Source organism: Oncorhynchus nerka, linkage group LG15 (assembly GCF_034236695.1).
Source record: "Oncorhynchus nerka isolate Pitt River linkage group LG15, Oner_Uvic_2.0, whole genome shotgun sequence".
In the NCBI taxonomy this organism is placed as follows: Eukaryota; Metazoa; Chordata; class Actinopteri; order Salmoniformes; family Salmonidae; genus Oncorhynchus; species Oncorhynchus nerka.
The window spans coordinates 42,896,931-42,919,690 of NC_088410.1; the positions used below are offsets into that span (position 1 = coordinate 42,896,931).

Sequence of the window (22,760 nt, forward strand, 5' to 3'; positions counted from 1 at the left end):
TGTAATGCTATTAATGGTGTATAGTTAAGATGGAAGCTAATTACGTTGCTGATCAAATATGGTTCAGAAGATGCTATCTGTGTGAGGTCTAAATGGCACTGCTAATCCCTATGTGGTGCACTACTTTTGACCAAGGCCCATAGGGCTCTGGTCAAAAGTAATGTACTATATGGGGAATAGGGTGACATTTGGGATCTAGTCTGTCTCATCATCACGGGAGAATTAGGCAGGCCAGCTAAACCCATGGTCCCAGTGGGGAGATAGTATGACTTCATGCTCATCCTTTTCATTTGGCATAGCAGAGCCATGCAGGAGAGCTCTCTATGGGGCTTAATTTGACGCCTGTGTGTGTGTGTGTGTGTGTGTGTGTGTGTGTGTGTGTGTGTGTGTGTGTGTGTGTGTGTGTGTGTGTGCATGGATATGTGCAGCTGGCGTTCGCGTGTGCGTGCCCACATCCGTTAGCACATGCCTTTGTCTACACTGCATGGCCAAAAGAATGTGGACACCTGCTCGTTGAACATCTCATTCCAAAATCATGGGCATTAATATGGAGTTGGTCCCCCCTTTGCTACTATAACAGCCTCCACTCTTCTGGGAACGCTTTCTACTAGATGTTGGAATATTACTGTGGGGACTTGCTTCCATTCAGCCACAAGAGCATTAGTGAGGTCATTCACTGATGTTGGGAGATTAGGCCTGGCTCGCAGTCAGGGTTCCAATTCATCCCAAAGGTGTCCGATGGGGTTCATGTCAGGGAACTGTGCAGGCCAGTCAAGTTCTTCCACACCGATTTCGACAAACCATTTCTGTATGGACCTTGCTTTGTGCACTGGGGCATTGTCATGCTGAAACAGGAAAGGGCCTTCCCCAAACTGTTGCCACAAAGTTGGAAGCACAGAATTGTCTAGAATGTAATTGTATGCTGTAGATTTCCCTTTGCTGGAACTAAGAACTAAGGGTCCTAGCCCGAACCATGAAAAACAGCCCCAGCCCAGTATTCCTCTTCCACCAAACTTTACAGTGGGCACAATGCATTCGGGCAGGTAGCATTCTCACGGCATCCGCCAAACCCAGATTAATCCGTCGGACTGCCAGATGGCGAAGCGTGATTCATCACTCCAGAGAACGCGTTTCCACTGCTCCAGAGTCCAATGGCGGTGGGCTTTACACCACTCCACAATTTGACTAACTGACTTGTTGGAAAGGTGGCACCCACCGGTACCAAGTCACTGAGCACTTCATTACGGGTCATTGTACTGCCAATGTTTGTCTATTAAGATTGTATGGCTGTGTGCTCGATTATATACACCTGTCAGCAACGGGTGTGGCTGAAATAGCCGATTCCGTTAATTCGGCTGAGGGGGTTCGCACGCGAACGTGTGTGAGTGCCTTACGGTAGTGATGGAAACACACTCTGGCTCCATGCTGCCGAGGTAGGATGTGGGGGGTCTGCTCTGCGTTGGTGTTTCATCACCCCCTCAGCCCCTCTCCCTACTTCCTATGAGAGAGACCAGGCAGGCTGGGCATAGTGTGGCAGGCCTGGATGGACGGTGCCAACACGCCAGCAGCCATCTGGCTCAGTATGGGCCTCTTGTGGAAGAGAGCCTAGCTAGTGCCATCACCCAGGCAGCAACACTTCCCGATCTAGCATGCTCCCCAATGTTCCGGGCATGTTCCGACATGCTCCCAAATGTTCTGGCATGCTCCGCTATCATTCCATTGTTTGCTTTTTTTGTGACAACACAGAAGCCATGGGCCTGCCTCCCAAATGGCACCCTATATATTATATACCCTATATATTGTGCACTGCTTTACAGAAGACATTTGGGATGCAGCCATGTTGTGCCATTACCAGGCATGTCCAGGCATGTCCAGGCATGTTCTATCATGTGAGAACGGCTGGTGTGTTATCAAGGTCTTCACATGCCAGTCGTGATGGAGACGAAGCTAAACTGGAGCATTGTGCGACTGTGGCAGGAGGCAGCATAGCTGTGGGCGAATGGGAATCTTCGGTCTTAGTCAACGTTGTGGCCTAGTTAGGACGAGGAGTGGAGGCTATATTTATTTCATTTAACCTTTATTCAGGGGCAGAACGACAGATTTTTACCTTGTCAGCTTGGGGATTCGATCCAGCAACCTTTCGGTTACTGGCCCAACGCTCTAACCATTAGGCTACCTGCCACCCCTAAAGGTGCATTTAATGTTGCTCATAATGTCGTTCATAAAAATAGAAATGTATGTCAAGGAGCTGTGTTATTTCCTACAACTATATATGTATTATCTATTTTATGTCTTATGTCAAATGTATATTCGACACAGGACCAAATGTTATACTGTAGGCTAAACGACTGTGTTACTGCAAATATCCTTAGTGTCTATGTCTGCTTAGTGTCTATGTCTACTTAGTGTCTATGTCTTATAGAGGCCTAGAATGTATGTTAGACACAGCCTTACCGTGTGGACGAGCTTGATATTTACTGAAAGAGAAAGATCAATCTGTGAGCTAATGTGTTCCACTGAGACTGCATTACAGAGGGTAACCCTCTTCCCCCTTTGTCTAGTCTACACCTACTAGACTGTTCATATTTGCTCTGTCACAGCTAGGCACTCTTGTGTATTTTAGGGGGTGGAGGAGGAGGGGGGGGGTCCATGGGAAACAAAATTAGCAAGCGAGAGTGCGTGTTACATTATGCGTGCGTGCAGTGCGTGTGTCTGTGTGAGCAGTGAGCAGTTCCTGGCAGTCCCAGGCCCTTTTACACAGCCATAATCCCTGAACTACAAGAGGCAAATCAATTGGCTGGGCAGAGGGTCAGTAATCCCGGGTCAGTCGGCATGCCAGGCTGCAGCCACACACCCACTAGGTTCCAATGACCATACTAGCATACCACAATCCATATCTATTACCAATGCCTTAATTCTAAGTATTGTGCTAGACTAGTGTTGCTATTTGAATACAGCCACTGGCTACAGGGGTCTCTGCCTGGATATCACAAGGGCCACTCAGGGGCCATGGAGGGCCAAAGAAGAGCCCAGACAAAGGAGTGGACTGATCATAGCCACCGTGTCTTGGTGATTTAGATTGAATACTGTACCTAGGTTTCACTTGGCGGGCAGATATATAGGAGGACAGGCTCGTCGTATTGGCTGAAATGGAAAAGGTATCAAACACATGGTTTCCATATGTTCAATATATACTGTATTTATTCCATTCCAGCCATTGTGATTAGCCTGTCCTTTGACATGTCCGCTCACCAGCCACCACTGGTATCAAAGGACCAAGAACAACAGAGTCTCTACTTCCTAAGGCAGCTGAAGAAATTCATCAAGCTGCCCTGAGTCCTCTCCTAATACTACCGTTGCACCATCGAGAGCTGGTTGCATCACGGTCTGGTACGGGGATTGCTCCGTCCATGACCGCAAGACCCTCCGCTGGGTGGTCAAGATGGCCCAGTACATCACTTAGGACCGTGCTCCCACCCATCCAGGACATCTACTTGAAACAGTGCCCGAGGAAGGTGCACAGCATCATCAAGGACCCCACACAACCCAGCCACGAGCTGTTCTCTCCTTTATCGTCAGGCAGACGGTATCGGAGCATGAGGTCTGATACCAACAAGCTCCGAGACAGTTTCTGTCTACAAGCCTTCAGACTGCTGAAAATTGAACTGGACTGACAACCTGCACTGACTCTCTGCACCTTAGCACAAATGCACTCACTCATGCACGCACACACACCCACACAAACACACATATATACAGTATACATCATAACTGCTTCAACCAGACTCTTGTTATACTGCTCAATCCCCCCCTTCCCAAAACACGTGTAAATGTTGGACTATACATTGTGCCTTCCTGTATTATACTTGTGCTAAAAAAAATATTCTATTCTACTAAGCCGTTGACTTTATGTCCATATTCTTATCTTATATTATTTCTGATTGTTGTTGCATTGTCGAGAAGGAACCTGCAAGTAAGCATTTCGTCGGACGATGTATACCATGAGTATCTCGTATATACAACTAATTAAACGAGGAACACTTCAAACGAAGACGGTTTTTATCTTCAATCAGCATGGATAGGAGGAGTTCTTACAAAATGGTGTCTAATGGTCTGAGATGGACAGAAATAGAGATAGCGACCTGCAGGGAGTGTCATCACACATATTTGGCCTAAGTCGTCATAGCTTTACAAAACCCCAAGCACTCATTGGATGAAGTACTTCATATGTCCCATTATCACTGTGCACGTGAAGCCCCAACACACTGGGGGTGATGTTGACAGTGACCAAAATAAATGCCCTGACGCTAGTGAAACAGCATCACACACACACACACACACACACACACACACACACCATCCCCCAACACACACACACACACACCATCCCCCAACACACACAAACACACACACACCATCCCCCAACACACACACACACACACACACACCATCCCCCAACACACACAAACACACACCATCCCCCAACACACACAAACACACACACACACCATCCCCCAACACACACACACACACACACTCTCTCTCTGAACACCAGGGATCAAACGCAGCACTCTCCCCGTTCCACATTTCATACACTATTTATAATGTTCTCCCTGGATAAATTATTGATGAGCTATATTTTCTATTCCTCTCCCTGCACTTTCTGTACTGTTCTATGAAGGATTTAGTACCCTCACTAACAACCCACTCAGGGCCCATCTATCTCTGTGGCCTTTTCAATGGTTGCAAAAAGTGCAACACTTTTGACCATAGCCCTGGTCAAAAGTAGTGCACTATATAGGGAGTAGGGTGCCATTTCGGATGTAAATACTGCTAAAGGGGACAGAACTGTAAGCAGTGGAAGGTAACCATTTCCTGCCATTATTAAAGTATAGTCCCATTCGGTATTAGATAGAACATGGCGGCCCTGGCTGCCTGTGGGGAAAACAACCTGTGGTTGCCTAGTTTACCCCACTGGCTCACAGCAAAAGTTTTTTCAAATGCACATTTTTTGTTGTCTGATTGTTTTAGTCAATTACAAAGGTACATTTAAGAAAAGTACAACATGTCTAAAGATGACTTTTCGACATTGCCTGCTCCCGAGCATTCTCACCATTTAGAAATGTTTTATATTGTTGGGCTTCCCTCATGCCCCTTTTCATGACGTGCTAGCATCCACGTGAGTGAGTGCTAGCTAGCTACCGACCGGAACATTAAGCTAGCCAAGACCAACACAAACAAAATGGACTATACAGCGGCGTTACAAACGGACTATACTAAAAATGATGTATTACCTGCAGTGGCGACCTGTCAATCAGGGCAGGTGGGGCAGACACCTGTTTTAAGCCACACATTTTTAGAAAAAAAGTTTTTGGACTTACCTGTTTAGCATGTTATTTTGGCATGAATAAGTATTTGCAAACTTTCTTGAGTAAGGCAGCTCCAAAATGCAGGTGTTTCAGCCTTGCTCAGTGCTTTCTGTGTTGGTGGGGCAGCCAGTGGAAGATAAGGAGCGTAGCTGTTGGTAATGTTCTCTAGTTGCGCCATGATTAGCTCAGTGTTCGGTCATTCGGTGGGCACAGTACTTCACCGCCAAGTCTAAGGGTAGACCTCGAGAATTCAAGCCCCTTGGGTGCTGCCATAGAGTTATTTTAGAAGTGCCCATCCAAGAAGTCTCAAGGTCATTGGCCACAGATAAAATGACATCAAATAACGTTATATCTACAGTAGCTTTGATTGGACTGTTGTCAACATCATACTTTCAAAATCTTTAGCTAGCAGTCATCATCATGAATCAAGTCGACAATCTACTGGAAAATCATTTTTAATCCTTGTCATATGAAGATAAATAATAGATCAAACGTATCAGTGTTCATCTGTCACTGGACATAAACATACAACAAGTTGGAAATCGCAAATTCATCAATGAGTGGTTTGGAAGAAATCAGTTACAGTGGCTAACTGCAAGCATTGCAAAGCAATCACTAGCCTGCTATTCCGTGGAGTGGCTGTGTGGTCCCAAATCTGGTATTACGTGTCTCTTTTCGAAGTTTAAAATTATAGACATTCAACATTTGCCGTGCTGTCAACATTGTGCCGCGCACAAATCAACTGGTAACTCGAAACTGCGAAAACATGACTTCAGTGAGTTCAAGACAACTGGGAATTCCGGGTGAAAAAAAATAGCTCAAACTGGGAAATACGTTTTGAACGTTCATCCAACTTGGAATTGTAAGTCGGGAACTCTGGCCTCTTTCCAGAGCTACGGCCTAAAGATCAATAACATCGTCATGATTCAACATTGTTTCTTTTAGTTCCCAGTTGTCTTGAAAGCACCATAAATCCAGAGAATGCCAGACTTAAATGACAAAGTTGGCCCAGGAAGGACCGCCGTGCCACCTTCCTGTTCAAGTGAGCACAGCACAACAAGGTGAGTCCAAAAATGTATTGTATGCTGCTAAATAAATGATGCAATATGTCAGGGAGATATGTATACTGTAGCTAAGAAAGTAATACTAAGTGTATGTGCCTCACCCTAATAATTTGGTCTCTTACCCCTCTTAATTTCCCTAATGTTCTGACTTGGTGGTACACATGTAGCCTATAACCTGATTTAGAAAAATGTAATCTTCAAATTTTGTAAGAGCTTTCATTGTGTGCTTATATACCCCCTTTACTTATCCTACGGTTCTGACTTGGTGTACAGGGAGAACAAAGTAAGAGCGTTCTGAATGTTCTGAATGCTGTCGCTGTACATTTCAAAAGTGCTAAACAAATAGTTGTATTGACTACGTCCATCCTAGCTCGCTCATTAATGTCTTAAACGAAATGACGGATTACCGCTCGTTGTCCCCTTATGCCATAGTTTGTACATCTAAATTGACATTAGAAACAACATTTGTTTAAGCAAGTCAGCCATATCAGTTATAAATAAGGCTGAATTAACTGTTTCCCTGCCAGACAAGGGTCCACTGATAAGCAGGTGTAGCAGTAGTAAGAGACGGCTTTATGTTGAGACAGCTTTATGTAGGCACAGTTTGTGGGCACAGTTTAGTGCAATTAATGTATTGTTTAGTGTTGTAGTGTGAGAGAAAAATTACATATTTACCTGATCTATTTGATATTAATGGTTAACAATTCATATTTAACTAATAGTAATACATTTCTGTCCTACTAGTGTCTGTGTTTTTATGGTCTCCACTCCAGTTCCCTAATCTGGGCGTATGGTCACTAGAGATGGCTTGAGCTGACAAATAAGTTCAAGACTGCATTGCATAGGCAATAATGTGTTTTACTAGTGATAGTTTAGGAGTAGAACAATCAATCATTGTCTCAAAATCATCCTTGCAACTGGGAAACTAAGCCAGGGTGGGGTTAAGACAACAACCCGTGCAGATAACAGGATGAACACAGAGTGGCCTATGATGCTCCTGGGTCTGCATGGGAGGGGTTGAACCAATCATGACTAAGCATTCTTAGTGTCAGCTATATAAAGAACTCTGCATTTGTGTAAAGGTTAGGTTACTCGGTCCAACACTCAAGGGTGTGGGGTCGAACCGCTTCATTATTGCAATAATTAAACTTCTTTTTTTTTAAAGATGATTGTTTGAAGAAATGAAAAAAATGATCTCGTCAGGATAAATTTCCACGACAGTAGTGGTTTTGCTGGCATGCATCCCACATTGTTTATTTTTTTTGCCCCACCAAGATTTACATGCTAAAATCGGCACTGCTTACCTGTGATGAACCTAGCTAGGTGTACCCTACTTGGACCCCAGGTACCCACATTTCCCACGTCGAATAGCGTAAGGCCACAGGGTTCTTCTCACATTCTCCATTTCCCTATGTGGGAGCATTGCAAACCGAACTGTAGGTCGGGATTTTATACCTGGTTACATTGAACAACACAGCAGCTTTTCAGCATATTTTGTTATTTCTACAGTTGAAGTCAGAAGTTTACATACACCTTAGCCAAATAAATTTAAACTCAGTATTTCACAATTCCTGACATTTAATCCTAGTAAAGATTCCCTGTCTTAGTTTAGTTAGGATACTTTATTTTAGGAATGTGAAATGTCAGAATAATAATAGAGAGATGGATTTATTTCAGATTTTATTTCTTTCATCACATTCCCAGTGGGTCAGAAGTTTACATACACTCAATTAGTATTTGGTAGCAATGCCTTTAAATTGTTTCACTTGGGTCAAACATTTTGGGTAGCCTTCCACAAGCTTCTCACAATACGTTGGGTGAAGTTTCGCCCATTCCTCCTGACAGAGCTGGTGTAACTGAGTCAGGTTTGAAGGCCTCCTTGCTCGCACAAGCATTTTCAGATCAGCCCACAAATTGTCTGTAGGATTGAGGTCAGGGCTTTGTGATGGCCACTCCAATACCTTGACTTTGTTGTCCTTAAGACATTTTGCCACAACTTTGGAAGTATGCTTGCGGTCATTGTCCATTTGGAAGACCCATTTGCGACCAAGCTTTAACTTTAACTGATGTCTTGAGATGTTGCTTCAATATATCCACATGATTTCCCTCCCTCATGATGCCATCTATTTTGTGAAGTGCACCAGTCCCTCCTGCAGCAAAGCACCCCCCACAACATGATTCTGCACCCCATGCTTCACGGTTGGGATGGTGTTCTTCGGCTTACAAGACCCCTTTTTCCTCCAAACATAACGATAGTCATTATGGCCAAACAGTTCTATTTTTGTTTCATCAGACCAGAGGGCATTTCTCCAAAAAGTACAATCGTTGTCCCCATGTGCAGGTTGCCGTTTTGGAGCAGTGACTTCTTCCTTGCTGAGCGGCCTTTCAGGTTATGTCGATATAGGACTCGTTTTACTGTGGATATAGATGCTTTTGTACCTGTTTCCTCCAGCATCTTCACAAGGTCCTTTGCTGTTGTTCTGGCATTGATTTGCACTTTTCGCACCAAAGTATGTTCATCTCTAGGAGACAGAACGCATCTCCTTCCAGAGCGGTATGACGGCTGCGTGGTCCCATGGTGTTTATACCTGCGTACTATTGTTTGTACAGATGAACGTGGTACCTTCAGGCGTTTGGAAATTGCTCCTAAGGATGAACCAGACTTGTGGAGGTCTACAAATTTTTTTCTGACGTCTTGGCTGATTTCTTTTGATTTTCCCATGATGTCAAGCAAAGAGGCACTGAGTTTCAAGGTAGGCCTTGAAATACATCCACATACAGTGCCTTGCGAAAGTATTCGACCCCCTTGAACTTTGCGACCTTTTGCCACATTTCAGGCTTCAAACATAAAGATATAAAACTGTATTTTTTTGTGAAGAATCAACAACAAGTGGGACACAATCATGAAGTGGAACGACATTTATTGGATATTTCAAACTTTTTTAACAAATCAAAAACTGAAAAATTGGGCGTGCAAAATTATTCAGCCCCTTTACTTTCAGTGCAGCAAACTCTCTCCAGAAGTTCAGTGAGGATCTCTGAATGATCCAATGTTGACCTAAATGACTAATGATGATAAATACAATCCACCTGTGTGTAATCAAGTCTCCGTATAAATGCACCTGCACTGTGATAGTCTCAGAGGTCCATTAAAACCGCAGAGAGCATCATGAAGAACAAGGAACACACCAGGCAGGTCCGAGATACTGTTGTGAAGAAGTTTAAAGCCGGATTTGGATACAAAAATATTTCCCAAGCTTTAAACATCCAAAGGAGCACTGTGCAAGCGATAATATTGAAATGGAAGGAGTATCAGACCACTGCAAATCTACCAAGACCTGGCCATCCCTCTAAACGTTCAGCTCATACAAGGAGAAGACTGATCAGAGATGCAGCCAAGAGGCCCATGATCACTCTGGATGAACTGCAGAGATCTACAGCTGAGGTGGGAGACTCTGTCCATAGGACAACAATCAGTCGTATATTGCACAAATCTGGCCTTTATGGAAGAGTGGCAAGAAGAAAGCCATTTCTTAAAGATATCCATAAAAAAAGTGTCGTTTAAAGTTTGCCACAAGCCACCTGGGAGACACACCAAACATGTGGAAGAAGGTGCTCTGGTCAGATGAAACCAAAATTGAACTTTTTGGCAACAATGCAAAGCGTTATGTTTGGCGTAAAAGCAACACAGCTCATCACCCTGAACACACCATCCCCACTGTCAAACATGGTGGTGGCAGCATCATGGTTTGGGCCTGCTTTTCTTCAGCAGGGACAGGGAAGATGGTTAAAATTGATGGGAAGATGGATGGAGCCAAATACAGGACCATTCTGGAAGAAAACCTGGTGGAGTCTGCAAAAGACCTGAGACTGGGACGGAGATTTGTCTTCCAACAAGACAATGATCCAAAACATAAAGCAAAATCTACAATGGAATGGTTCAAAAATAAACATATCCAGGTGTTAGAATGGCCAAGTCAAATTCCAGACCTGAATCCAATCGAGAATCTGTGGAAAGAACTGAAAACAAATGCTCTCCATCCAACCTCACTGAGCTCGAGCTGTTTTGCAAGGAGGAATGGGAAAAAATTTCAGTCTCTCGATGTGCAAAACTGATAGAGACATACCCCAAGCGACTTACAGCTGTAATCGCAGCAAAAGGTGGCGCTACAAAGTATTAACTTAAGGGGGCTGAATAATTTTGCACGTCCAATTTTTCAGTTTTTGATTTGTTAAAAAAGTTTGAAATATCCAATAAATGTCGTTCCACTTCATGATTGTGTCCCACTTGTTGTTGATTCTTCACAAAAAAATACAGTTTTATATCTTTATGTTTGAAGCCTGAAATGTGGCAAAAGGTCGCAAAGTTCAAGGGGGCCGAATACTTTCGCAAGGCACTGTATACACCTCCAATTGACTCAAATAATGTCAATTAGCCTATCAGAAGCTTCTAATGCCATGACATCATTTTCTGGAATTTTCCAAGCTGTTTAAAGGCACAGTCAACTTAGTGCATGTAAACTTCTGACCCACTGGAATTGTGATACAGTGAAATAATCTGTCTGTAAACAATTGTTGGAAAAAATGACTTGTGTCACGCACAAATTAGATGTCCTAACCGACTTGCTAAAACTATAGTTTGTTAACAAGAAATGTGTGGAGTGGTTGAAAAACAAGTTTTAATGACTCCAACCTAAGTGTACGTAAACTTCCGACTTCAACTGTATATAAAACAATCAACGACAACGTTAGCTCTTTTACCATGGAGGTCAATGGGAAAGAACGTTTGTTTTCCCCGATTTGTGGACGTGGTTGAGGAGAATTGCTTTTTATGATGTGAATATCGACTAGAAGTATCGGGACTGACACTATAATCATAGTTATTTGAGTCACAGTAACATTCTCTATTCTATATGCTCTGAGGAAAATCTAAGGATTTGTGCCAAATGGCACCCTATTCCCTATTTAGTGCACAACTTTTGACGAGAGTTCTATTGGTTCAGGTCTAAAGTAGTGCACCACATAGGGAATAGGGTGCCATTGGCAGTCTTAGACACAAGAGGATAAAGCTTCACACTCCTCTGCACACACACACTCACACACCTGCCTGCAGGACCACAAACACATTGTTTGTGGTCTGTCGTGGTCGGTCTTTTATAGACGCTGTTCGCAGTGCGCTGTGACATTTTAAATTTGTATAAATGTCAGTAAATCTGGTAATATCGCAATCACACACACACACACACACACACACACACACACACACACACACACACACCTAGGAGCAGACACACACACCCAGGAGCGATCATACACACACACACACAGCACCAACTCCATTTAGACCCAGATGTAAATTAGACCAGTCTGCTCACATCAGTAGAAAAACAACAACAATTTATGTTGTTTTATATACCTGCACAACCAGAGGAACAATGACACTATAATAATATAGAATACACGAGAATAATACAGATTACAATAGAATAATCTCCCCTGAAAGCCAGCATTGGGGAAGTAACTAACACACACACACTCACAAGGACATCTTATTCACTAGAGACCCATAGAAATCCCACAGCTCTGATTGATGTGAATCACATAGGCTGCTGTAACATACAGGTAACTGACAAAATAAAGGAAACACTTGAGTAAAACAGTATTTTGAAAGTAGGTGCTTCCACACAGGTGTGGTTCCTGAGTTAATAAAGCAAGTAGGTGCATTGAAGCTGTTCTGTCTCATAGTGGCCCAACACCCTATTGAGACACTTTTTATTTTGGTGTTTCCTATATTTTGGCAGTTACTTATAAAATCTCTTTCTCTCTCTCTCCTCTCAGTCATTATCTCTGTCTCGCACTTTCTTTTTCTCCCTCCCGCTATCTCTCTTCATCTCTCACTTCCATGCTCTCTCTCTCACACACACACACTGTCTTTCTCGCTCTCTTTTCAGTAAACTGTACAGATTAAAATGGGAGCTAAGTCCTCATTTGATATACACTACAGTACAGTACATATATCAAATGGCAATGAATTATGCATTATGGCTCCCATAGGGCTGAGAGGAATTGTAATCCCAAAAATAGTCCCAGATTTTCTACCCCACATTCGTAGGGGGAAAAAAGGTGTTATCTAAAACCTAAAAGGGTTCTTCGGCTGTCCCCGTAGGATAACCCTTCGAAGACCCCAAACAAGTTCTACCTGGAACCAAAAGGGGTTCATCCTGGAACCAAAAAGGGTTATCATACGGGGATAGCCGAAGAACCCTTTTGGAACCCTATTCTCAGAGTGTAAAGATTTCCGGGTTTTCTTCGAGAACTAAAATCGTGCATAATTGCGTCAGTTTTAGAGAAGCTACTAAGACGAGGAGCGGAAGCGGAACGATGTGTATGGGCCAGGTGTTCCCTCCTCCTCCGGATTTCGAAAGATGCGAACACCTGCAAAAATCGGGATTTGTCTAAATGACCAGTGATGGAAAATCTGCACACCGGAACAAAGTTCCTTGTTTAGTCATCGCATCTGTTGACAGATGCTACGATACCAGTTATGTTACGTGCATCTGCCCATGAAAGATTAGACTTCTTCAAATAACCACACACACACAAATACACACAAACACAATGACAGATCACAATGCCCAAGCCTGTATGCAATGAAACAATTTATTGTAGAGTACACCATGTAAACCACTGACTGGTCTACAGTGGTCCCGCTTAAATGTGGAGACAAGCGATGAAATGTTCTGATTGGTCAAAGTCAGCACCTGCTAGACCCGAGGGGAATATGGGTTGGCTAGTGGAGCTGTCTGTATGGTGGGGAATGTGGGTTGGCTAGAGCAGTGGTTCTCAAACCTTTCTTAAACGACCCATTTACATTTACATTTAAGTCATTTAGCAGACGCTCTTATCCAGAGCGACTTACAAATTGGTGCGTTCACCTTAAGACATCCAGTGGAACAGCCACTTTACAATAGTGCATCTAAATCTTTTAAGGGGGGGGGGTGAGAAGGATTACTTTATCCTATCCTAGGTATTCCTGAAAGAGGTGGGGTTTCAGGTGTCTCCGGAAGGTGGTGATTGACTCCGCTGTCCTGGCGTCGTGAGGGAGTTTGTTCCACCATTGGGGGGCCAGAGCAGCGAACAGTTTTGACTGGGCTGCGCGGGAACTGTACTTCCTCAGTGGTAGGGAGGCGAGCAGGCCAGAGGTGGATGAACGCAGTGCCCTTGTTTGGGTGTAGGGCCTGATCAGAGCCTGGAGGTACTGAGGTGCCGTTCCCCTCACAGCTCCGTAGGCAAGCACCATGGTCTTGTAGCGGATGCGAGCTTCAACTGGAAGCCAGTGGAGAGAGCGGAGGAGCGGGGTGACGTGAGAGAACTTGGGAAGGTTGAACACCAGACGGGCTGCGGCGTTCTGGATGAGTTGTAGGGGTTTAATGGCACAGGCAGGGAGCCCAGCCAACAGCGAGTTGCAGTAATCCAGACCCCCAGCCATTCCATGTATTTGATCTATTCCAGAGCTAGCACACCTGATTCAATTTGTCAGCTAATCATAAAGTCCTTGACTAGGTGAATCAGGTGAGTTAGTTCAGGACTACAACAACATTTTGAAACATTTGGGGATCTCCGAGGAGAGGTTTGAGAACCACTGGGCTAAAGAACCTGTCAAATGGTGTGGTGCTGAATGCTGGTTGGCTAAAGGAGCTGTCCGGTGAGGTGGTGCTGAATGGGGGACGTCTATAGGAGCTGTCCGGTGATGTGGTGCTGAATTTGGGTTGGCTGGAGGAGCTGTGTAATGCAGGGGTGCTGAATGTGGGTTGGCTTGAGCAGGGTCCACTACACAGCGGATTCGACTAATCAAAGCTTGATGATGACTTAGTTGGTCATTTCAATCAGCTGTGTAATGCTAGGGCAAAAACCAAAACGTGCCCCAGGGGGGACCCCAGGACGGAGTCTGGGCTATAGGAGCTGTCTAGTGCAGTGGGGCTGCTCCTCTCCTCCTTTCCCCATGCAATAGACCAATTACAGCCACACCCAGAGAGAGAGAGCGAAAGAGAGAGAAAGAGACAGAGAGAGAGGACGGCCACAAATAAACCTAGAGGGAGGGTGAGAGAGATCAAGAGAGGGTTAGCCTACAGCCAGGACGAGAGATAGAGAGACAGAGAGACAGAGAGAGAGAGGGTTAGCCTACAGCCAGGACGAGAGAGAGCGAGAGAAAGGGTTAGCCTACAGCCAGGACGAGAGAGAGCGAGAGAGAGGGTTAGCCTACAGCCAGGACGAGAGAGAGTGAGAGAGAGGGTTAGCCTACAGCCAGGACGAGAGAGAGAGAGAGAGAGACAGAGAGAGAGGGTTAGCCTACAGCCAGGACGAGAGAGAGCGAGAGAGAGGGTTAGCCTACAGCCAGGACGAGAGAGAGAGAGAGACAGAGAGACAGAGAGAGAGGGTTAGCCTACAGCCAGGACGAGAGAGAGCGAGAGAGAGGGTTAGCCTACAGCCAGGACGAGAGAGAGAGAGACAGAGAGACAGAGAGAGAGGGTTAGCCTACATCCAGGACGAGAGAGAGCGAGAGAGAGGGTTAGCCTACAGCCAGGACGAGAGAGAGAGAGAGAGAGAGATAGAGAGAGAGAGAGAGAGAGAGAGTGTGTTAGCCTACAGCCAGGACGAGAGAGAAAGAGAGAGAGAGAGAGAGAGAGAGAGAGAGAGAGAGAGAGAGAAGGTGTGAGAGAGAGAGAGAAAGGCCACAAATAAACCTAGAGGGAGGGTGAGAGAGATCAAGAGAGGGTTATAGCCTACAGCCAGGACGAGAGACAGAGAGACAGAGGGTTAGCCTACAGACAGGATGAGAGAGAGCGAGATAGAGGGTTAGCCTACAGCCAGGATGAGAGAGAGAGAGAGAGGGTTAGCCTACAGCCAGGACAGGAAAGAGGGAGAAGGCAGGAAAAAAAGAGGGAGTGTGTTTGTGTGTGTTAGTCGGGGAAGCATACAGAAGAATCAGCACTCTCCTTACACAGTTCTCTAGCCCTTACCAACAAACCTGCAGATACAGATACAACATAGGCATTGTACCAATTACATTTACATCCGAATCTGCCACTATAGAGCCCAAACAAAACCTAGCCTGCTGATGCAATCTTCAAACACACACAGGTTGATTGACGCTGCCGTAGAGTTGCACAACACCACGGCGAGACATCTCATCACATCACGTCGAAACTTTCTGTACTCTTTGGACGTCTCATGAAACTCATCGGCTCAGCTTGTTCAGCTGCTTCAGAATCCACCCAGGCATCAAAGCAGTACCTGACAAACGATAGTGCCGTGTTTCCATAGCGATCTATCTATCTATCTATCTATCTATAATTGGCCGGAGCCAGTGCTACTGCCAGCCAGATGCCGAGGAAGACAAGGCAGGCCCATAACAAGCCCAACACCGGCCACTAATCTTGTTATTACTGCCATCATTCAATTGGGCCTGATTTGCATAATTAAGCTCTGTGATTGGCCTGACTCCTGATTGGCCTGAAAGCCTAACGAGCCTCTGTTTTAACGAGCGGTCTTTCTTTCTTTTTTTTTGGTTCTATTGGAAAGAATCAGGGGGTGCACCTTTAACCCTGTGAGACCCAAGCAAAAATCCAAATGAGGATAAAAAATGTATTACCCTTTAGAAATACTTCTAATAGGCCAATGATAAAAATAATACATTTTTGGAATTTCAAGTTTGTAGAATAATTGTATGTAAGCTTTGCAAAAATGCACCATTGAGCTTCAATGGCGGGACAAATTTTTATTATATTTTTAAAAAATCACATCAAATTGGATCAAAAGCATTGACATGTGATGGAAAAAATTGTCTTATGGTATATACATTTAAAAATAGCTAAATTGATCAACTTGGATCTTTCCAAATGTTAGTATTTTGCTAACAAATTCATACTTTTTTGAAGGATCAAGTATTTTGTGGGTTTTCTATGTATGGAGAACATTGAATTTGTTTTCAGTAATATTTGGTTGTCCTTTCTAGTTGAGCTTGGAGAGATAGCCATCCTATCTTACTTCTTCACCATAAAATGAATGGTCGTCGATGGCAGTATTCTGACCTCATAAACCAATCATTTAAAAAATATATATATAAATGTTTGTTCTTTTGATACGTAGAGAGAACATCAAAGCATTTTGTTTTCCATATTTGCATTATTTGGAAAGGAGACAATCTCACTTCCTTCTGCATTAACATATGAATGTGGCCCCATGTCTCAGATTTGCAAACCTTTAAGCGCAATTATGTGTTTTTGGAATACTTACAAAACTACCTCTAGCTCAGAATGTTTGTTTCTCAATAAATACAAAAAAAAAATCGACATAATCATCTTAGAGAAGACAATTAAAAAAATGTCAAGTCATGGGCTTGCATGGATGGCTACCAACATACAGTATGCTTGTTCATTTATAGTTTTTTATTGAACCTTTATTTAACTAGGCGAGAAAGTTAAGAACAAATTCTTATTTTACAATGACGGCCTACCCTGACCAAACCCTCCCAACACTGGGCCAATTGCGTGCCGCCCTATGGGACTCCCGATCACGGCCGATTGTGATACAAACCAGAGTCTGTAGTGACGCCTCTAGCTTAGACCGCTGCGCCACTCGGGAGTCAGACAGTGTGCTTCTGTAGGGGACCAGTGGGATCTCAGACGAGTGGACAGTTTTCTACTGTTTCAGAGGCTACTGATGCCACAATAATACTGACACACACCAAATACTACTGTTTGGGTCTAAGGAGACGAACTAGGTAGTGTTTGACATGATTTGTTAAGTTTAGGACCGGTACTGGATGCAATTTAGGCAGCGTTGTATTTTTACAACCGTGGGTTAAGAGGGTTAAAGGGGTGAGTCACTCACACTGCCTTGTGAATCACCATAGGTCGTTCATTATGACTCATTGATATTAATGAATGAGTCATCTATGACTCAGAAAGGATCAAACCCAATTTAGTTGTATTGGCCATGTCAATGTCCCTAATGGCATCCTATTCCCCATGGGTCCTGTCTAAACTAGTGCACTGCATCGGGAATAGGGGGCTATTTGGGACGTGACCTAAATCTCCCTTTCCACCACAGGGGAGACTGTTGTGAGTCACAGGGCATCACTTCTGGAGCGACACAATCCCACCTGATTACTAGAGACAGACAGGAAGCAGCATGAAGAGTGCCCAATAAACCACGGTTTGTATTCATTAGGGGCATTCAACGGGAAAATGTTTTTGCAACAGAAAACAAAAACAAGACCAAGTTGTCCCTCCCTGTTTCAGTCTGTTTTCTTTCGTTTGGTGCCTAATGAATACAACCCAAATGTATCAAATAGTAATGCCCCTGACCCACACCCATAGGAAAGCTTTAGTAGAACGCAGGTTTAAGAAAGACAGAGAAAGACTAGGGCAGCCAGAGTGAGACATATTCTATTGCACTATGACATGGCATTTTTATAGAAACACATCCATAAACTATTCTATCATCTATTTCACCACAGATGGCCCAGTTTTATCACAGGGCACTTGGCCCTTATTCAGACATGATCACATCCACCCACATACCTCACACAAAGCCACAAAACTGTGCATCTCCCTCTCACACACTCCCCCACACACACACACCCACACACAGGAAGAGAAACCACAACCAACTGAAGACTCCGATGGCTAGAGATTAGAGATGAGACCGCTCTTACCTCCAGATGGGGTGCAGGGTTGAATCCACACAGGTTGCAGACCTGGGCGTGACACTGGGTGCAGGTGCTGTAGTTGGCCGGCTCGCCCGTCACCCCCACGTTGAGACTGGTCTTACACAGGGGACAGCAGGCACCTTTGGCCTGCTGCTGGGGGGGTCCCTGTTGGGGTGCGTGGGGTCCCTGTTGGGGTGCATGGGGTCCCTGTTGGGGTGCGTGGGGTCCCTGTTGGCCAGAATGAGTTCCTAGTGGTTTCCCAGCCCCAGCTGCAGGTCCCTGGGGTCCGGCTGGTTTGGGGGCAGGTTTGGGGGGCTGTTGGGGCTGCGGCGGAGCAGACACTGGGTTATCTGATATGAGGGTGCTGGCCTGGTTGAGGAGGGAGGCACCGAAGCCACCGAAGCCTCCAAACAGCTTCCCAAAGGTCTGCTCGGGGGCGGCGGCCGGGGGTGGGGGCTGGCGGGATGGGGAGCTCCCTGCACTACGGGTGTGGTCCTGGCGGAGGGGCAGGGGCTGGTGGGCAGGGGAGCCACGGAGGTCAGGCTGGGATGGAGCTTTGGCCATGCCTGGGAGAGGGACAGCTCCTGGGGGAGACGAGCCCCACCCTGACCCTGGCCCTGGGCTGGAGCAGGGCCTGGACTTCTCTGCTGCTGAGGGGTCTGCCCCGGGCCTGGACCAGTCTGTCTGTTAGGGGCCGGTGGAGGCTGGGCCTGTGTAGGAGCCTGATGCTGGGTTAGAGGCTGTGCCTTAGGTGGGGCTTGGGGCTGGGGCTGAGGTTGGACCTGGGGCTGAGGTTGGACCTGGGGCTGAGGTTCAGAGATGGGCTCTGGTTTGGCTTGGTGAGAAGGAGAGTGGATCTGCTGTTGGCTCTTGGAGCGAGGTGTCTCCATGTCCATTCCCAAAGCTCTCTGCATCTGGCAGTTCAGACACAGCCACTCCTGGACCTACGGTAGCAATAAAGAAGAAATAAAACCGCATTAGCAAGAGGTATCTATACAGAGTACTATACATACCCAGTGTCACCAACTGAATTCACTAAAATCATTGCGCGTTACCCGATTGGTTTTATTAACAAAAATCAATACATCAATTTCTGAAAACTTTATAGACAATCGATGGATGTTTTCAAGGAACGAATCATATGTCAAATATACATTGAGCAAGAGAACTGGAGCCGTGTGTATCAAGCGTCTCAGACGTCATGTCCCCCTGTCCTTTAAAATGCAAATCGGAAAAGCAGAACTGATCCTAAATCAGCACTTTGATACACCTTGGCTTGTCTCACTAGGAGCCTCTTGTTGGTAAACAGCAGGGCTGATACATGATGACGTAAGCTTACTGACACATGACATGGGATCTACCGCCTTCTGTCCTCTGCTCACGCTGTCTTGTCTCAGTCCTTCTCTGCTCGCTTCCCTCTTCCTCCCTTTTTGCCTTTCATGTCTTCGTTGTCTCTCTCTCTGCCCCTGCCTTCTCTTTCTTCCACCTTCTCTCTCTCTCTCTCTCTCTCTCTCTCTCTCTCTCTCTCTCTCTCCTTCTCGTCACTCCCTCTTCACCAGGCAGATACTGTAACAAGACAGGAAAACCACACCCTCCCTGTCCCCTGTTCCAGCGCCACGATGCGCGGGGACAGGGGACATGGAGGGTGTGGTCTTCAACTCGGACCTTTAGAACACAGAACCATGTGGCCCCTAGTTTCACTCACAAACCATACTAATCATGTTTACTAATAATATATGCCATTTAGCGTTTAGCTTTTATCCAATGCGACTTACAGTCATGCACGCATATATTTTTCATATGGATGGCCCAGAACAAATCCAACCAACGATTTATGGCGTTGCAAGCACCATGCTTTACAAACGGAGCCACACACACACGCACGCGCGCGCACACACACACACACACAAATTCACACAAAGAAGAAAGGCCCCGTCTTCCCAGACATCCCTGTTTCATCAACGAAGTATGATTGAGGACTAGCTCTTTCCTTTAATGAGTAACGGTGCGTGGGTGAAATCACTGGGGAAGCCAATACAGAAAGAAAAGCCATATTACAACCTATGTGTTGTGATAATGGTGTTGTTTGCTCTAAAAACCTGTTAGTTCATATGCCTTGCGACTGTGATACATAGCCCTAAATGCCAAGACAATAAGAATAATATTATGTTCTTATGAATAATAAATTAATCAATTCAACCACACATTTGTTTCATTACAAAACCTGGAGAGCAGCATCTGTCCAGTGATGTCTATGGCTGTCATACAGTACACTCTTTTATGTTTTGTTGTCCTAGGCTACCTGGCTAACATGCTTGCTCACTAGCCTATCTTGCATTCATGGGCAATGTTAGCCTTCTATATCTAGGTACGTATTCGAACTTCCATCCTCTCAGGCCAGGGGCACAGCAATGTATGAATTAACGGTTGGATCAGAATCGCCGTTGTAATCATTAGCCAGTACGGAGAATTTAGTAGAACCACAAGTCTAAATCCCTATCTCCATCCATGGTTAATTTAGTAAAGAGATGATTTTAGCTAGCTAGCCACCGGAGGACAGCAACACAACCAGATGTAAAACAATTCACGTTTTTTTTCTGTCAATAATGGCATTTGCCATGTGATGTGATTGGCCTGAAGCCAAATCCAAAAACGGACTGTTTTTTTTTTTGTGCGCCAGGACCATTCACAGCTGAGGTCACTCAGTTTAGCTCAATGCTGATTGGCTATTATTTTATTCATTTTTTATAAAGGGAGGCCAAATGCTTGCTGGCTTCCCTTGCATTCAATGGTTCGGGCGGCAACAATGTAATGCTCTTTCTGACCAGACAGCATCAGATAGACACGCTACACATACTGAGGCAGAGGGGCGCTGTTTCGTTTGCTCGGATGCTTTCTCCGGTGAGATACATTCTGCCTCTTGCAAATTGAAGGACATTTTTGAAACACAGAGGGGAAAGATATGTTAGTTTCAATGTTTTTTTCTTGGTACATTTTTTGGGGGGGAAGCATGGCTTCCCTTGGCATCCATGAATACACACCGCCACATTTAATGGCTGTTTATGGTCTCTGGAAGTGATTGCAAGTAAATGAGTCTGTTCTTACATCATTAAGTTTCTCATTTTGTACTGAGACGTAATGAATCTTGTCTTGCATGTTTTGTTTTTCTGTCTAGCCAGTCTGTACCAGCCACTATTGATCATTGCTCATGAATATGATTCCCTCATTACTTCCTTCCATGTTATTGCTCTGAAGATCCAATTTTGAACCGCTTCAAAAGCACACAGACACGCATATCGGTATTTCATTTCACTCAAAAGCACACAGATCTGTCTAGTTCCGCTCACACAAACACACAGACAGACACACAAACTCCTGTATTCACTCATACAAACAGACAGACACACAAACTCATATACTCACTAGTACCCAGAGACAGACAAACACACCATATGTCGCCGAAACATGCAGTTCTACAAAGACATACACAGAATTGTATACGGAAGAGTTTGAGATGCGATATGTATTGTGTTTATGTATATCACTGTTGGGCTATAACATGTCCAGCGACAGCCAAGATGCCATGGCTGTGTTGTGACATGCAGTCCACATCCACTTGGCACACACTGGTTGAGTCAACGTTGTTTCCAAGTCACTTCAATTAAAAGACTTTGAACCAACGTGGAACAGATGTTGAATGGACGTTTGTGCCCCAGTGGGGAGGGCTCTAGTTCTGTATCTGACTATCCTGTACTATCCTCCACAGGACTGGTCGTGTCAAGCATATACAGTAGGTAGTGTCCCAAATTGCAACCTATTCCCTATTTAGTGCACCACTTTTGAGCAGAGGGCAGTGGTCAAAAGTAGTGCTCTAAAAAAAAGGGGCCTGGTCAAAAGGAGTGCACTAAATGGAATAGGGTACCATTCCAAACAGGGCCCTGGTCAAAACGAGTGTACGAAATCACTTCCAGGGTGCCATTTGGGACACACACATGGACAGCTAGAGCATATTACAACTCCAGCCAGCCAGGCACGATAGCATAGAATCATTATGCCTGGTTGGTGAATGCTAGAAAAAGAACCCCTCTCGCTGCATGGCGAAGGATGCCTCACCAGATCATACTAAACTTGAAATTACCTCGATATCACATTTGGGAAAGAACAGTGTGAATTGCTGTTCAAATTGTTCAGAGTTCACGAGGTGGAAGCTAAATGAGTATTAGCTATTAGCCACACCAAGTGTGAATGAGGGCTGGTCCCAAACGTCACCCGATTCCTGTATTGAACTACTTTTGACCTTTGGGACACAGCCGAGATCTTGTATTGTTGCCATAAGCGCGGCTGGACCGTAGTAATGGAGAGGGCTGAGAGGAGAAGGTTGTTACACCTATTATTGAGGAGTGCATATTTCCCATGAGGCCTTTGTTGATATTTTGTACACTGGGTCAGGTGGTCAATGACAACAAGTCAGTGTGTTTCTGGGTCAGTCTGTCTGTCTGCCAGTGTGTGTGTCAGTCATTCAGTCACAGTAGTATCCCACACCCTGTTTTTAGTCCCTGTAGTCTCTCTGAGGTTGGAGTGACGAGGCATTCCTTTGAACAGTCAATCAACCTG

At 45.0% G+C, this 22,760-nt stretch overlaps 1 protein-coding gene across 1 annotated transcript in view; it reads right to left on the reverse strand.

Annotated features, from left to right (window-relative positions):
* Positions 1 to 22,760, reverse strand: part of LOC115142727 (protein bassoon-like) — an 81,786-nt gene that overhangs the window by 36,115 nt on the left and 22,911 nt on the right. Inside the window, exons 3-5 of the mRNA XM_065000711.1 lie at positions 18,847 to 19,090; positions 18,389 to 18,739; positions 18,153 to 18,328 (exon numbers count right to left, since the gene is read on the reverse strand). Coding sequence (XP_064856783.1) covers positions 18,153 to 18,328; positions 18,389 to 18,739; positions 18,847 to 19,090 — 771 coding nt within the window. The remainder of the gene's footprint in view (positions 1 to 18,152; positions 18,329 to 18,388; positions 18,740 to 18,846; positions 19,091 to 22,760) is intronic.